The 17,457-nt window shown below is 49.0% G+C and overlaps 2 protein-coding genes across 4 annotated transcripts in view; one reads left to right on the forward strand and one right to left on the reverse strand.

Annotated features, from left to right (window-relative positions):
• Nucleotides 1-3,320, forward strand: part of LOC146664387 (kinesin-like protein KIF20B) — a 15,063-nt gene extending 11,743 nt beyond the window's left edge. For 2 of the 3 annotated variants that reach the window (XM_085417254.1, XM_085417255.1), the window contains exons 20-32: nt 1-130; nt 211-411; nt 539-663; nt 741-914; nt 990-1,144; nt 1,219-1,385; nt 1,473-1,547; nt 1,683-1,864; nt 1,957-2,049; nt 2,463-2,522; nt 2,607-2,676; nt 2,783-2,955; nt 3,040-3,320. The exon at nt 1-130 is cut by the window's left edge and continues 18 nt beyond it. In XM_085417254.1, the coding sequence (XP_085273380.1) occupies nt 1-130; nt 211-411; nt 539-663; nt 741-914; nt 990-1,144; nt 1,219-1,385; nt 1,473-1,547; nt 1,683-1,864; nt 1,957-2,049; nt 2,463-2,522; nt 2,607-2,676; nt 2,783-2,955; nt 3,040-3,123 (1,689 nt within the window). In that variant the 3' untranslated portion in view covers nt 3,124-3,320. The remainder of the gene's footprint in view (nt 131-210; nt 412-538; nt 664-740; nt 915-989; nt 1,145-1,218; nt 1,386-1,472; nt 1,548-1,682; nt 1,865-1,956; nt 2,050-2,462; nt 2,523-2,606; nt 2,677-2,782; nt 2,956-3,039) is intronic. The other variant, XM_085417256.1, reaches the window with a different exon arrangement.
• A 140-nt stretch (nt 3,321-3,460) lies between these two features.
• On the reverse strand, nt 3,461-13,277 carry slc16a12b (solute carrier family 16 member 12b). The gene is made up of 7 exons (XM_085417260.1): nt 12,785-13,277; nt 7,510-7,613; nt 7,293-7,436; nt 6,962-7,216; nt 6,553-6,886; nt 5,475-5,734; nt 3,461-5,270 (listed from the first exon to the last, which is right to left on the reverse strand). Exons 1-7 carry the CDS (start codon nt 12,895-12,897, stop codon nt 5,077-5,079), a joined length of 1,404 nt encoding a protein of 467 aa, XP_085273386.1. The 5' UTR covers nt 12,898-13,277; the 3' UTR covers nt 3,461-5,076.
• Between the last annotated feature and the right edge of the window lie 4,180 nt (nt 13,278-17,457).

Here is a 17,457-nt window from a genome sequence, read left to right on the forward strand (position 1 = left end):
ATACGGTCGCAGCTGCTGGAGCTTCAGCAGACCTGCGGCTGCACGAGGAGAGGACAGGAGGAGGAGGGGAGCAGGAAACATCAGCCTGACTCTGTGGAGGATGAGAAGCAGCGAGGAGCAAACAGGAGAGGTGAGGGGAGAGGAGGAGGAGGGGGAACATGGAGAGCTTGTGCTGAACCTTCATGCTCCTATCATCATGTTCCTCCTCAGTGGTCCTGGAGGAGGAGATCTGGAGGCTGCAGGAGGAAAATGACAGAAAGAACGAGGCCATCGTGGAGCTCAGAGGGAGGGAGGAGGAGCTGCAGCAAGAGAAGGCGAGGCTGGAGGAGGAGCTGAGGAGCCGGGTGGCGGAGGTGGAGGGGCTGAAAAAGGAGCAGGTGCTGCTGGAGGAGCAGCTGCTGGCGCTCAAAAGTATGTAGACGGGAACATCAGCATATGCAGCACACACGTCCACGTACTTTTGTTCATCACAGAGAAACACTGAACTTATCTCACTTTGTCGCCTCTCCTGACTCCTCCCCTTTCTGTCCTGCTGTAGACCTGGACGAGTGTCCAAACTGTGACACTGTGTTGGTGTCTCTGGAGGCGGAGCAGAGGGAGGCGTCCAGACTGCAGAAGGAGAACAAAGCTCTGGTGAACGGGATCTTCCAGCTGCAGACGGAGGTCTTCTTCTTCTCCTTTTCCTCCTCCTTCTTTTTCTGCTGCTTCTTCTTCTGCTGACGGTCTTTGCATCCCTCCAGGTGACCAGCCTGCAGGTGCAGCTCAAACAGCAGACTGACAGATCCGACAGCCTATCAGAGCAGTTCAAAGCCACAAAGACCCGCCTCCACGACCTGGAGCACCAGTCAGAGGAGAAGAACAACTCCATCAGCAGTCTGACACAGGAACTGGAGCACCTTCGACAGGAAGTGAAGGTTCTCTTTTTTTGTGAAAGCCGGTTGGTTGATCCTGGATCGTGTTCATGATGACTCACTGGCTGATGTGTTCAGGAGGAGGAGGGGCAGAGCAGCAGCGTTTTCCACGCCGCCATGGAGGAGCTGAAGAAGGAGAGCGAGGCGGCGCTCCAGCGCTCTGCTCAGAAATCCCAACAGATCGAAGAGCTGCAGACAGACAAGCGGCGGCTGGAGGCGGAGCTTACGCTCAGGTGATCGATATTGCCACCAATCAGGTTTTATCGATCCATAAACAGAGGTTGAAACTCTTCTTCTCCTCCTGCAGTGAGAACAGGTGCGCTGAGCTCAGAGAGGAGCTGGCCAATCAGAGAGCAGAATTCTCCCACCAGCTGGAGAGCCTGAGGGCGGAGCTCGATTCAGAAGGCAACGCCCTACAAGCAGCATTTCAGGACAGCGAGGAGAGGAGGAGGCAGCGGGAGATGGAGGTGGGAGGTAAGTAACCAATCAGATGAGCCGAAGGGGACGGTCAGCTGGCTGCTGCTCTCAGCTGATTGGCTGATGATGTTGTTTGTGTGTCAGAGCTGCAGCGAGTCTTGGATGAGAAGGAGAAAGGTCTGGAAGAAAGCCGCCAACAGGTGGAGACGCTCAGTCGAGGTAACGCGCTCTGATTGGTTACCTGAAAACTGTTTCCTGTTAACGCTCACGTCAGGGCACACTGTGCGCGTGTGTGTGTGTCTGTGTCTGTGTGTGTGAGTCTTTGGTTTGATTCCGACCTGTTTTTCCTGTCAGAGCTGCAGAGGAGGGAGGAGGAGGAGAACAGGGCCATGGAGGAGGAGACGCTGCCTCTGGTGGAAGAGCTGAAGAAGGAGATCCAGAAACTGCAGGAGAGGAGACAGGAGGAGGAGGATGGGGGGGGCAAGAGGATGAAGAGTGGGGAGTGTGAGGCAGTGATGAAGCAGAGAGACACTCAGGTAAGTCAGTCTCAAAAAGTACAAGAGAAGAAGAAATGCCGACGGGTTTTCACGAAGGAGCGTTCTGCTTTATGTTTTTACTTTTCTTTCAGGACCTTCGAGACTCTCCTCTTAGGTCCAACATGGCCGCCAGGAAGAAAACTCCCAGAACCACGGGGAGGAAGAGGAAGAGCTGCGAGCTGGAGGTAGGGCGGAGCCTATTTAAGCCTATCGCTGTGGTTGTGTGAATAATTAAGATTTTAACCCGTCACTGCATCCCGGGTTAAAATCACCACGTGTTAGACTTTTATCGTCTTCTGAAGCGCGGCCTCATCTCGCCTCACTGTGCCAGACTGGCAGGTTCTCGCCGCCAGCAGCCTTCTCAGCACGGAGGAGTCTAAGGGCGCCGGTATACTCAGTCTATCCGTTATACAGCAGGAAGCCGCCACAGTATTCTCCTGAACGACAGGTGCCGCCACCAGCATCACCTCGACAAGCTGACGCTCCGTTCTTCTTCTTTCCTTTCGTATAAATCACCAGAGGGTGGAGCCGCCTCCCAGAGTGTGTTTGTTTGTGTGTGTCTCAGGCGCTCTGACATGTGTGTGCTGTTGTGTTTCAGGTTTTGGTGCACAGTGAAAACAAGAGGAACAAACCGAGGGGAAACGCCCGTTGCGTTCAGGTGAGCCGTCCCAGCCGACAGGTAGATGAACTCACGCGTCCTCAGAGCCCTCACCTTAAACCTCCTTCTTCTTCTGTGGTGCAGGAGAGAGGATGCGCTCTGCAGAAGATTGAAGAGGCGATCCACACCTCACCGTGCGTCCTGGGCAGCAAAGGTCAGCCACACCTTGACCACCCAGCGCCAGCAGGGGGCAGCGCTGAGCTGCCACCGTGTCTGATTTTATGTTACAACAGAAAGTTTAGCTGAAGTGTTTCTAACAGGCTCGTCAGGCCCTGCGGCTCCAGAGCGAACTCACCGTCCCGTCCTCTCTGCAGATAAAAACATAAGCTCGGTGGAGAAGGAGGCGGTAACCGTGGCAACCAAACCCCGGCGAGGCCGCAGGAAGCTTTACAATATGGACCCGTGGGCGCCGATGGTGGACTCGCCACACACGGTGAGACGGAGTCTGACTCTGAGGCACGAAGCGGAGTCGGCTGTTTGTTTCTAAATATGAATGCGTCTTTGTTTGTCCCGTCAGACGCCCGGAGCAGCGGCGGAGGATCGGGAGAGCGACCACAGCATCATGAAGAGGAAGCTACGCTCTCAAACCTGCAGGAAGTGACATCATGATTGATCTTTAATGTGCGGCGTTCGTCGTCTGTCATCAGTTTGTTTGTTTGTTTGTTTTTAATGTTTGGACCTTTAAAAAAAAACAGAAACCCACCAGTTCACCTTTGTGAGGCTTTAAATTTAAGGTGGAATTGTTTAAGGTGGATCTCTGTGACTGCTGTGATGTAAATAAAGGTGAGCTGAATCATGTCCAGGTGAAGCTTCTTTCAGCCGCACTCACGTGAGGTCGTCGACATAAAGACAAAGTAAATGTCTCGGTGAGCGGTGTTCGGTCCGTCCCTGCAGCGGGCGGAGGCCGGGGCGCCTCCTCGGTACGTTTGTGCTCGAGCTCCGAGTCTGTCTGCAGTGCCTCAAAGGGATTCATGCTGTAAATAAAGTTTTACTGTAGCTTCCTCAGTGTGTGACTTCACTTCCTGTCTGGTGCTGAAATGTGGAGATGTCACATGAAGGTTCAGACTCCAGTGTTTGAGGGAGTACCTGAGGCGGCTGTAGCTCAGGAGACGGAGCCGAAGGTTGCTCCACTCTGTCCCTGGGCAACACGCTGACCTCTGAGTCGCTGCTGACGTGTTCACGCTGACGTGTCGGGGTGGGCGTGTCAGATAAAGTGGCTTCAGAGGTCTTACCTGAGCCACCTGGGGCTCCTTCAATGACATCACCTCTGCTGGCAGCGAGGACTCGAGGTGAGCCGCAGAATCAGGATGAAGCTGCTGATTCCTCAGCTCAAGCTCTGACACCAGCAGCTTCTCCTTGCGCTGGCTGACCTGCTGGGTGGAGGAGGGCGGAGCAAAGTTGTCCTCGCTGTTTATTTCAGGGTAAAGCTAACGTGAGCTGGACGACCGCAGAGCTCCAGCTGATCCATGAAGAAAACGCAGGAGGCACAAACTGAGGCAAAGCTTTTATTTTCCTGTAACACGTTACAAACATCAGCATCACTCAGACTGTGACATCACGCTCTCCACCAATCAGCAGCGTTTTCAGCCCCGCTGCTCACACGCTGACATCTACCAGTACCTGTCTCAGGTACAGGTAACCTGAGTTACACCTGAAGATGATTCTGGTCCATTCACACACTCTCTCACACATAATGAGGCAGCTCAGACAGGAAGCTGTGAGTTTCTTCAACATTAAAACAAAATCATTCGTTTTCATTTTCAGCAGACTAAAAAGATTTCACTTCCTGTGAAGTCATCGTTTGATTGACACCTGTCAGCCTGTTTAGCCGTCTGCTTGGTTTTGGTGTCGGGGAATCTGATTGGTAGGCTGCGTTCACGCTGCAGGCGAAAGCATCAAATCTGACTTTTGTGACCCTGTGCGACCATCTATCCGATCATGGTGTGACAGTGTGAACGGCACAAATCCGATATCTTCACATCCGATCTGGGTCACTCTCGTATGTGGTCCTGAGTCCGATACATATCTGATGTTTTAGAAAGCTGCTGTTTGATGGTCACGTCGCATTAAATCCGTCTTTTACGTCACTGACACGAGACAGACGCCGATTATCAGCGCCGGAGAAGACATGGCGAACGCTTCCTGACCATCCAGTGAAACTGCTGGGAAGACAATGTTGGAGAAACAACAGCAATAAGGATCATTGTTTGGCCAAATGTAAATAACCAAACAACTTTACAACTTAAAGGAAAATTGGGAAACGTAAGGTCGGAAACAAGTCTTTACATTAAGGCCATCAGTCACACATACTGTTTGGTCTGGGTCTAAACAGAGCGCGTTGTGTGTGGCGTCTTCTTTTGCGCACGCGGCCGCTCTGAGCGTTCACACTAGAGCGCGTTTGCTGTCGCATTTTATTTGTAGTGTGAACGAGCAGACAAAACAATCAGATTTGATCAAAAAATCTGAACTGAGCATCAAGACCTGCAGAGCGAACGTAGCCTGAGGGCTGTGAGGTAACACCTTCCTGTTGAAGGTGACGAAACCACCTGATTGGTCAGACAGGCTGAGGTGGAGGGGCTCGGGTTCCCTGATGACAGTTTTCAGAAGATTGCAGCAGCACCGAATCTGATCGATGGCGGCAATGGCGAATTCCAGTGACGGCGGAAAGAATGACCGCGCTGGCCAGCAGAGCGGCGCCGCTGAGGAGGAAAGTGGCTGTGTAACTTCCTGTAACATCAACCAGCCAGCCTGCAGAAAGAGAAGAAGCGTTTCAGGTGTGACATCATCAGCAGGTGATGTCAGAGTGATGTCATCAGATTTCAAATATCCAATGACGTTTGTGAGGACAATTAGACGCACGGTCTTTAAACACATATTTAAAATTTAAGTGGATTTAAAGTTTTTTCTCTTTTAAAGATGGATGAAGCAGGAGGGTGGAGCTGTTTCCCTCACCTCCAATGGGCGGGCTGACCAGGTAAGGTATGGCGTGGAGGAAGTAGACAACGCCCAGAGCTGAGGACAGATACGTAGTTCCGACCACATCAGACGTCACCACTGGGATCAGAGCCACGTAGGCGCCGTCGAAGTAGCCGTAGAGCATGGCAAAGGGCACGAGGAGCGGGAACGAACAAAGTAATGGCGTGAAGAGGCAGCAGAGACCCTCCATCCCCACCGAGAAGACGTAACAGGCCAGGCGGTGCGGCTTCAAACACCTGAGAGACAAACAGGACGCCCGACGGCATCAGCACTCAAATGTCAGCCATGTTTGTGTGAACTGTCCCTTTAAAAAGAAAGCGTTCTGCTGCAAAGTCGAGTGGGCGTCTCCATCGCTATCACCTGCAAACATCGTGACGCTCGCTGTGATGCTGAAGTCACGCCTGCACGAGCTCGAAGGCGCCGAGCAGCACCAATAAAGGTCAAAATCCTAAACACAGAGCGACACGCCGGACGTGTGCTTTGAATTCTCGCAAACGTATCAAAGATGAAGTAAAATCGAACATGGAGGAGACGACTCGCAGCTTGGGTCAGGTAAATGGACTGATTCTCATTTAACACTTTTCTACTCACGCGGAGTACTCGGAGCGCTCAGTCACCCAATCACTGCCATTCACACAAGCACTTTCCAACTACATCCACACTCCGAGAGCAACCTGGGGTCAGTATCTTGCCCAAGAATACTTGGCATGCCAGGGATCGAACCACCGACCTTCTGATCGGTGACCTGCTCTACCTCCTGAGCTACAGGAACCCCAAAGCACCTAGTTGAAGCACCTTTGGCAGCAGGTACAGCCTCAGGTCTTTAAGCGTCACGTGTGGACGGAGTTCATCCTCCACCAGGACAATGACCTGGTGGAGGATGAACCTTCACCCTAGTCTGAGGTCCAGAGCAGTGGAAGCAGGAAGCACCTGCGCTGAGCCCCGAGAGTCACAGGAAGGCTAATAAACGTGCTCGCGCTTCCCCTCTGGAACGAGGCTGTAACGTGTGGAACAGGCCAGCGTCAGTGTTCGTCCTCGCGCACACTCGCCTTACCTTCTGTCCGTCAGCCAACCGAAGGTGATGTTCCCCACGATGTCGATGACCCCCAGGATGGACATGAGGAAGGCGGCGTGCTGGTGGCTGATGCCGGCACTCAGGGCGTAGGGCACCAGGTAAACGAAGGGGAGGCTGCAGCCGCTGGCCAGAAACAGGAAGGACACGGCCAGACCCAGAAAGTCAGGCAGCAGCAGGAAGCGGTACTCCCCACAGGACAGGAGGCGCCACATCCTCCTCAGCCTGGGGGCGGAGCTTTCAGGTGGAGGAGGCGGAGCTAGGAGGTCCACAGAGTCTTTGGGAGGTTTCTCCACGTCCTGCTGTGAGATGTCACCTGCACCAGAACGCACAGGTGAGTCTGATTCTGATTGGCCCGCTGAGGGAACATGTGATTGATGAGAACACCTACCACACTGCTCCTCCTGCAGTGCTATTGGTCGGAGCAGCGCTCCACAGACGCACAGGTTTGCAACGAAGGCGCTGAGGACGAGCAGTGCCCCCCTCCACGAGTACAACTCGATGAGCATCTGCACCACCGGAGCCAGCACGAAGGTCCCGATCCCGCTGCCCGACATGGCGACACCGTACGCCAGCGCCTTCCTCCGCTGGAAGTAACAGCCCACCAGGGCGATGGCGGGGGTGTAGCACAGGGCGAAGCCCAGACCTGCGGACAGATTTTACGTGTCAGCATGATAAAGAGCACGCCGCTGTAAGATGGGGAGGACATGTCTGAGTCTGACCTGTCAGGATCCCGGCGCTGAAGTAAAGCATCTCCAGGCTGGTGGCGAAGGAGCTGAGCAGGAGGCCGCAGGAGGCCAGAAGGCCCCCCGCCACCACCGCCGCCCGGCCGGAGCAGCGGCTCCCCACCAGGCTGCCGACGGGAGCTGCACATACAGACACGCTCAGCCTCACGTGACCACAAGAACCACTCTGTGATGTCTGATTGGCGGTACTCACCACACAGCATGGTGCTGCAGTCCAGCAGGCTGTGGATCCAGGCGGTGGCGGCGTAGTCGGCCCCGAAGTGAGCCTGGAACTCCACGAAGAAGATGGAGACACACCTGCAGACACAAGAGAGGGTTAACACTGCCCCCACCTTTGACGCTCGGCTGCAAAGACACACCATGACTGTCCCTGAAAAAAGTTTCAGTGCACTACAGTACCCATCATTCTTTGCTGCTGCTCAGATTTAAATAGAATTTCTTCATCTTTTGCAGTCAGCTGACTTTGTAAGTAAGTAAGTTTATTTATTAAGCGCTTTTCACAGACAGGCAGTCAAAGCGCTGCACACAAAGATTTGTAGCTCACTGATTGGATGTTTCTTGCCTAAATGCATCTTGGGAATTGTAGTTCTCCCCCCAAAACAGACTGTACATAAAGATGGACGTAAAGTTAAGTCTTCAACGTGCATTCTCCCTAATGCTGATTAGAGTCAGAACAGGAAGTAGGGAGGGTTTAAGGCGGCACTTCCTGTAAACAAAGCATAGTCAGGGCAGGCGTGTGTGTGTTATGTAACGTGTGCCAGTCACACATAACTTCAGGATTAATGTGTCGTTGTATAACTGCAGTGAGAAACATGGGGGACGGGCCTGCTCTCTCGCCTCACTGTGAGGACATAACACACGCACAGACGCACAAACACACTCTTTCACAGCGAGCTGATGGAGGGGAGGCGGAGCTTTGAACACATGTTCATGTTCCACAACAAAGACTTTAACTGAACAAACACACACATCCACACATGTGCAATAACACTAAGTGCAATAATCTTTTCTGGCATCGTTGTATTTTTACTCAGTTGTATATAGCATTCGTATTCTATTTTTATCTTATTGTATATTTTTATTCTATTTTATTCTACTGTATATAGTATTTTATTTTATTCTATTCTGTACAGTTGTGTACTGTATTTATTCTTATTGTATTCTAACTTTTGCCTCATAACTTTTGCACTTTCCACTTCCTGCTGTGACAAAACAAATTTCCCACGTGTGGGACTAATAAAGGTTATCTTATCTTATCTTATGTTTCTGAGAAGTTTTCCAGCTGCAGCAGCAGTCGCGCCGGTCTCCGGTCGGAGCAGGAAATGTGGGTCAAAGGTCACAGGAGGAGGCCGCGTGTCTCTGTGTTTAACCCATTCAGCCCCGGGGGCCAGGCCGCAGCAGGGCGGACCCGGCGCCTCCGGTAAACTTCCTGTTTGGAAGAAAGGAATAGCATAGACGATCCGGTCACTGCGGGCACCGAGGACTCCTCCGTCAGACGCGTCCACCCGGGAAGCACAGCTGAGTGTCACTAATTACTGGATGGAAGCAGGTTTCCTTTGGCTGACAGCAGTGTCAGGGCGTTTCTGAAATGTCAACCGCTCTGCCGTCCTCAGGGGGCGGAGTCTTTAACGACAACATCACAGATGCGGCTGGTGGTGCAGCGGTGCAGGTGTTTGGTGTAGGGGGTGTGGGGCTGTAAATCCCCCGAGCGCAGAGCGAGCAGCAGAGCTCCAGAGTCTTTGAGCTGCACGTGTCCTTCACATACAAAGACGCTCTCCTGCTGGAGAGCTCTGCTTTTAGCTTGGAACGACGTTCTGAGGGTAGAAGGTGAGCAAACACCGGCGAGGCTGTTCGGAGACGATCTCAGAGGGAAAACCGGTCACGCAGCTTACTCCTTACGAGGAAAAAGTAATCTGAGTACTAAGATTAACTGAACCTGAAACAAGCAGCCTGCACGCACTGTGGAGCCAATGCCAGCTCAGCCTCCCCCACCCATTAAAACCAGTTCACCCCGACACACAGCCCCATCTCCCAGTGAGACCAGCTACACGCACACACATAATTAGATGTTGACTGCTCTCAGATCAGTGTCACGTGCTGAGAAACGGTGTGTTTTTGAATCTGTGTGTTCTGGTTTCTGCCTGGTCTGACTGGTGCTCTGCAGGCCTGCGGTAAACATGCTTACATGCATGCTTACATAACATATTCTTAAATATTTTATTAATAATCTTAATCTGCAGAATAACGAGGAACTACAGTGTAAAATAGTGCACACCCCATGCCCCCCTGTAGACACACCCCTGTATGTGCTGAAAATACCTGTGAGGTGTTTTTCCTGTTATTATTCCCCGACCTGCAGAGTGTAATACTTCATCATAAACACGTAGCACTAGCTGGTGTGATGGTACTTATAGTGCTTTTTTACTCAGTCTGTTTTCACACACTTCATTCAAACGAGATGTCCCACCGATGACCCACTCTAACAAACAAGCCACAGGTGCCCAATATAATTATAAGTTACTTCTACTGAGCATGCTCCTAATGCAGGGCGTTCAGACTGATGGTGTGGATGTGATGGTGAATGAGGCGGAGCAGAAGTCGCATCTTTTTGTGCAGAGGGATGAATTCTGTAGACCTCGTCAGGCATGTTTGAGGCTCATACTCTTTAAAACTTTGGATGCTAAGTACCAGCAACAAACACCATCCACAAACCTGCAGCAGCTCTCTGTGCGCTCTCACTTCTGTGCAGAATTGTGAATCAGTGATTCTGAGAGGCGGTTGAACTCTGGCCCACACATCCTCTGGCTAAGTGCTGAACTCCACCCAGCTTCACGCTAGGGCTGGGCGATATGACCTAAAATCCATATCGCGGTATAATTTGAAGCATGTGCGGTAACGATATATATCGCGATATATTCTTTTCTTCTGTATAACGTATTTTCCACACTTAAAATCCTTTAATGTTCTCAAAAATCGAGAGTGTGCCTTATGTATGACTTCTGGTTGTGCTTACTGATCTCGAACCGATTTTGGCTGCAGAAATCTGTTAAAAATGTTTTGATGGATGTTTAGAGCATTAAGGCTGCCGTAGGGAGGAGCTTCACGGAGTAATATTGGTCCAAAACTCCGTCAGCTTCACGTCCCAAAGTCAAACGAACACTGAGAGTTAAAAACGGTCTAAATTCTTTCATCTTTAATTAAATCATCAGCGTTGCTGCTTTACCAGGTGTAACAATTAAGTTTAACATCCATGAAAACAGGATTTATTAAATGTAACAGAGTTAGAAGTTAGCAGGAAGTTAGCTCGCTAGTTTCCACCTAAACATGACATAGCATGTTCTGACTGAGAGATTTCTGAAGCTAATTAAAACGTACAGCTCTGCTGTCACTTCCAACATAAATGAAGACAGAAAACTAAACAGCAGTGGGCCAAAGTTCAGTCAGGAGAACAACTGAGATCATTCATCCACAATACGAGGTTAGTTATTGATATACGGCAACAACATGGGAACAAAGCAGCTGCGAGAGGATTCAACATTAATGAATCAATGTTACGGAAGCGCAGTTTTTGGCTTTCCCCATATTTCAAAAGTGCTTCGCCTCTTTGCTGTGACTGTCACCCGCCATAATTTGCAGATGATAATGGTTTTAGCCGCTGCGACGCTTTCGACTAAAACAGGCGCAGCTTGATGACATCATCAACATGCGCTATCACGATATAGTCAAAATCTCTGTCGTTGGCCAAATTTATATCGTTTCTATCATATATTGTTTATATCGCCAACCCCTACTTCACGCCACCCAGCTTCAGGCCTCAGACGCTTTTTCACACGCAGCCACGTCACTAATTAATTAGGGATGGGTATCGTTTAGGTTTTATCCGATACCAGTATCAAACCGGTACTTTTGAAACGGTGCCGGTGCTCAAACGGTGCTCGAACCAGTGCTTAAAGAATGGAGAACACAAAATTGGTCCAAAAACCTCTCATGTTCAGCTGGTTTTTGTAAAAAGATAACAATGTTAGCCTTTTCTGCAGCTATGGGGCATATATGGCATCACTCTTGGCTGGAAGCAGTGCTTAAACAATGAAAAAAAAACACAAACTTTGTCCAAAACCTCTCATGTTCAGCTGTTTTCCACTTTTTCTTTGGTCATTTTAGCCTTTTTGGCCAGGGTGAAGGGAGCATCTGCCATCAAACAAGAAGACAGCCGCATGTAGCTATGATGATGTTTGCTAGTTCACCTTACATGCATTAATGTAATAACGTGGTTAGCCTACTCAACGTAAATTACACACGAACAACATTAAGCTACTCACGCAGAGAAGAACGGCTGCTGCTGCATCATCATCCTCATCATTTCTGCTACACTGGCAGGGCTAGGGGCCAGGACTCTCCTCTTCATGTTTTTGGGGGATGTTGCTAACTCCGGGTCAGATAACAGGCACCACACCCGCAGTAGATGTGCTCGGTGTGAGGTCTCGCAGCAAGCTATCAAATACGGCGCATTTCTCGGCTTTTAAAAAAAACTCTATGCGTCGCCAGGTGTTTCATCAGATTCGAGGTGTTACCTCCTTTGACAGTATCACAGTATCAGCTTAAAGCACTTGTTGCTGCTGAGTTTGCATCTTTTGCTGTGAAGTACAGCCAGACTTTGCCTTGGGCATTTTTAATCTGAAGCTCTGCTCTAAAAGAACGTACGTGCCTGGACCCGCCTACTATCCTCAGAAACGTAAAATGATTGGCTAGAATCCAAAGTGTATCACAGCTCAGGCGGAAAAAAAATAAATGTGCGCTGCTTTTCGGTCTGGTTACTACCGTTTATGTCAGAACCGGTGCCATGATACCGGGACCCATCCCTATAATTAACCTCAGTAATTGGCAGATGTTTCTCCAGCAGGTTTTTTTAAAAGTAGTACACAATGTTCCTTTTTTGTTGCGTGTGTAACAAAGAGAAACATGCTGCTGTGTCACAGTGAGAAGACTGTTTTAATTTTAGGGCAGATCTCTGGACCGTCTTCTGTTGAATGGTTAAAGGCTGTTTGGCAATCGCTCTAATTGGCCTGAAGTCCTCGTTACTGAGTCATGTCACAGGAATGTTGTCTGCATGTCTTTGATTCTTCTTTCACTGAAGATTTTGTCTCTGAAAATGTTTTGATCTCTTTAAACATGTCCACATACACGCTCAGGTGCCTCTTTAAAGGTGTATCAGGGCCATAATGAACCCAAAGTGACCTCAAAATGCAAAACAACAGAAGCGATTCTTGCCCGTCTCTTTTATGTTTGCACAAATCAGTAAACTCTGATATAACAGCCAGTCTAACAGACACCATCATCTGTAGCTACACTAACACGGCTGTGTGCAGTGTTGGTGTGGACATCCACGATCCCTCACTCTGTGCACCAAGACTGTAAGGGTCCTCACACAGCTATAAAGACCAGTATATGGATGTGCGTGTGTGCGTTACCTGGTCACTGCACGTGTGCACACCGTCACCATGAAGCAGCATCCAACAATCACCCACCCCCACCCGCCATCCGGCGGTGCCCCCCGGCTGTCCCGCTGCTTTCCAGCAGCCATCGCTGCAGCTTCACCACGGTGGCTGACCCTGGAGCTTCTGGTGCAAACCTGAAGCTGGTCAGCTGCTTCACAACAGCAAAACAAAGGTAAAAGTGTGGCTTGGACCGCAGGTGATCAGGTATCCAGGGGCACTCAGCCCTCCCCCAATGAGGGGTGGAGATCGGCCAGGTGAAGCTGGGTGGCAGAAGGACAGAAGAAGGAAAGGAAGACGCTCAGATTGTCTCCAGCAGATTAAAAGTCTCCTTCAACTTCCTCTGAGTCGAACCCAGTAGAGTCCCAGTGGAGTGACAGTGGAGTGACAGTGAAGTCCCGCCACCCTAATTCTGTCTGTGGGTCTAAAAGTTCCTGCGGTCAATGAGTGACACCCCCCCACCCCCCCTCAATCATTAACCACACTGTGTGAACGCTGAGGCCCCCAGCCCGGACCTGATGACGGCAGAGTCAGCAAAGAGTACTGCTGCGAAGGGAGCGCTTAGTTCTCCACACCCTACCTCCCCCCAGGGCCACGGGTGGGTGGGGCTGACTGAAGGGAGGATGTCTCAGGTGTCGGGTGACGCAAACAAGCATTTCCAGTCAGACAGACCAGAGAGACCACAGTGTGTTCCACAGCAACCAGTGTGTGTCACACCCGAGGGGTGTGCTATACACCAGGACCAGAACAAAGACTGGGACCAGAACAAAGACTGGGACCAGGACCAGAACAAAGACTGGGACCAGACCAAAGACTGGGACCAGGACCAGAACAAAGACTGGGATCAGGACCAGAACAAAGACTGGGACCAGACCAAAGACTGGGATCAGGACCAGAACAAAGACTGGGACCAGAACAAAGACTGGGATCAGGACCAGAACAAAGACTGGGACCACGTCCAAACTTTAAAGGAATATGTAGAGATCTGAGACAGACACGACCGTCTGCGGTGTTCTTTAATAGAGCATGAAGGTTGAATAAAACCAGTATTTTCACCATTTTTGTGACTAAACACATTGATATGAAAACAATGGCCTGCTGGACTCTGTGTGGTTTTTTAAAGTCCTCCGATATTTCTGTCTGTCTCAAATTTCAGATTCTTTCTTTTTTCATGATAAATAAGATCAAACAAATTTAAAGGCTTTTATATTTAATATAAATTTAATATAAATATTTATTATAAATAATATAACTCTTCAAAAACCGGCAGATCTGAGACAGAAGGACCGAAATGTGTTTGATGAGAAACTGAATGTGTCGTGATAATCAAATGTACAAAGTTCATTAATTCACTGGTTTCCACACAAATAACATTTCAGACAACAGCAAATGTTCTGGTGCGTTTAGTGTTATCACTCTGAGACAGATGGCCAGCAGGTGGAGCCCTCCACCAATTAGCACGCTGAGTGTGATCACCTGTGAAACACCTGGTGCATGAGCCATGTGTGCACCATCAGACCAGCGTCACCAAGCTTGGAGTGAAAGTTGACACAGCTGATGCAGGTAATGATGCAGGTTATGTCGGTGTGATCAGGCCTCACTGTGACGCTTACAGATGGCCCAGGATGCTGCTGCTCGCCTGCTGACAGGGACAAACACTTGTTGCTTGTTTATCTTAGAGTTCATTTAAAAATGTTATGTTTGCTTTTAAAGATTCGAATGGCCGAGCTCCTACGTACCTGGCAGGCCTTCTGCACCTGCGCACTCCACAGAGGTCTCTCAGACCGCAGTCACTCCTCGCTGTCCCCATGTGGAGACTGAAACACGGGGGTCGAGCTTTCGCTGTTGTGGCCCCCAGATTATGGAATAAGCTGCCCCTCCACATTAGGCTTTTCTCCAGATTCTGCTCCTAGTCCATTTTAATCTTCTTTCTTTATTCATTAATTATTCATTTTATCGTTATTTAATTTTCTTTGTCTGTTTAATGTATGTTACTGTGTTTTACTGGAAAGAACTTTAGCTTCGATTTTATAAATAAAGTTGGATTGGATGTGTGCAAACTGCAAAGACAGCTCACATCTGGATCCGTGTGCATTTGTACACGTGTGACTGCACTTTACTGCAAACTGTGTACGCACAATAGGAACGTGTTTTCCTGGATAACGTCAGTGTCTGCTGCTCTTTCTGTTTCTCAGTCAGAGCTGTAAAGAAATAAAGAGGACCGGCCTCCACCTTCGCTGGAGGATGTGAGCCGGGGTGTTGTGATCCGGCTTTCCAGGTTTAGATCAGTGATTCAGTCAGCTCACGATAAAAAACACGAGTTAGAAAAACTGGGCCAAGTTCAAAACGGGACATTTCCACAGACACGTGCCGGCTGTGTCTGATTACGAGCAGTTCAATAAAACCCTAAAACCTGCTCCTCTGTGTGGATACTGCAGTGACTCGGCCCCTTGGACGCCTTACTGCTGGTCGTGTGGCTCCTCCTCAGTTAATGTTAACAGTGTCAGGCCTCCTGCTGTGAAAGAGCCAGAGCCATCATCGCTATCCTTTTACTTTGTCATGCTGTTTGGACCGTGCACAACCACATTTCAGTGACTGATTAACAACGCGTGGGCTGCGGGGTTGTGCAGTGTCGTGTATGCAGACATATTATTGGAGCAGTTTGAGCCCTTTGACTGTCAGTTGTGTATAAATGTGTGTGTCCAAAAGCTGCTGCATCCTGTTTGAGTGAGGTTAAAGGTCAAAGGGTTTAAGGACAGGTTCGTCCCACCACTGCAAACGTTCCCGGTGTCTCCGGTGAATGACCAGACATGACCGTGGTTTTGTCCTGATCCGGTTTCTTTTGTGACTCCACTGATAAAATGAAGGGAATCCTGAGAAGGATGAACAAAAGTCCGCTGGTCTGAGATCAGCTGATTCATCACAATGTGATGATTCGTGTCTGTGGCAGGTTCACCCAGCGCGGCGATGCTACCCTGCAGCGGCCATGAATGCTGTTGCTAATAAAATCACACCTGGATGGATGGAGGGGTTAATTGGCTGGTTTACCTTAAAGTTCACGTTATCCAGGTGACTGTAACAAGCAAAGGTAAGTAACTAATGATGCGTGACAGGAGAGTGAGCCAGCTAGCATGTACCTGCTCACAGTAGCTTTACACGGCCAAGGTTTTATCTCGAGGGTTAACTGTTCTCAGTCTAGTCTGAGTAACGAGCACCAAACTGTCCTCCATGTTGGACATCGGCTCCTGCAGCACATCCACCCGCACACTTTACACGACTTTAATGTCTTACTGGCAGCTCTGACCTTACAATACAGATTATGATTTTACAGCTTCACAGAAGGAAGAAGATGTTTTTCCTGTGAAATAATTTGATCGTGTTTGTTTTCTGGTGTTTCCACAATTCAGACTATAAAAACAGAGAAAAGCAGCAGAAACTCAGGATCTGAATCAAATCTGAAGACCTGAAGATGAGACACGTCGTAGTTTTACTGGGTGAGTTTTCTGCTCTGCACTGATGATAAACCTGTTAAAAACAATCTTTAGATTTTCCACATGCATGCCTGATAATGATGACGGTGTTTAAAAACTATTTTGATTGTTACAAACATAAACTTACCTTTGTGGTGTTACGGGGACCGGCTCATAAGGACTCACTGAGGACAGGGAGACTCGTCAGGTCCCCACAATGCAAACATCAAACTTTCCTCGAGGTTTTGGGATTATTCAGAAATGTCATAAACTTTTATCTGTAATTGTTTGAAGATCTGAGTTTTTTAACTTTGCATTTGAATAATAAGGGAATAAAATGATTAAATTTAGTAACGTAATGATATGAACCGTTACAAATTATTTAACTTAAAAATCTTAATTAACTGTCCTACGAGCAGGTGAGCGATCCTCGAGCCGAGAGAAGTTCAACGGCTGTTTTCGAGGTGCTGAGAGATCAAACTCAAAGTATCAGTCTGATAACAGGTGGAACAAATTTATTGTCTTATTACCATCGAGGTTGTTTTTGTCCGGAATCGCCGATCAGCATCTGTGATTTACCTTTGTGCTAACCTTTGGAGCTTTTTACCTGCAGACTCGTGTTTATCAGAGAGATAAGAGCCGAGCTGCTCTGAGCTGTCAGACTGTCAGAACAGACACTTTCTCAGAAGCTCCAACTCCAGGTGAGTCGTGTCTTTATGCTCGTCTCGCGCCTGAATGTGAGCGTTTGTCGGACGTGAGCTTGACGGACGTGAGCTTGACGGAGACTCAGAGACGGTCACCTGCTTTAAAAGATAATAATCATTTTCATCTGCAACAAATAAATCAAAGAAATCATATAAAGTTTCCTTCCATGTGTAGCTGGAAGCATTTGTGAACTCTTTTCTATATTTCCCCAAAAAGCAGAAAAAGAGAAACAAAGTAAACAAACAGAAGGAAAATTGATTGATTGATTGATTTAATGAGCAAAATGATCCGAAGTGTCTGATCTGTGAAACCTCGCTGCTGGTTTCTACTCGTGGACGGACTCTGGTCTTTAGCCTGATGAGCATCAACCGCTCTGAAGTCATCAGACAGACGGATTGTTGTTCCCATGATTCATTTCTTCAAACATGTTGAGAAGATCCGACTCTGAAATTCTTCTTCTTGTATTATCGTGTT

This window comes from Rhamphochromis longiceps, linkage group LG8 (genome assembly GCF_057381845.1).
Source record: "Rhamphochromis longiceps isolate RC_006_pf linkage group LG8, R_longiceps_female_GT1.1, whole genome shotgun sequence".
Taxonomy (NCBI): domain Eukaryota; kingdom Metazoa; phylum Chordata; class Actinopteri; order Cichliformes; family Cichlidae; genus Rhamphochromis; species Rhamphochromis longiceps.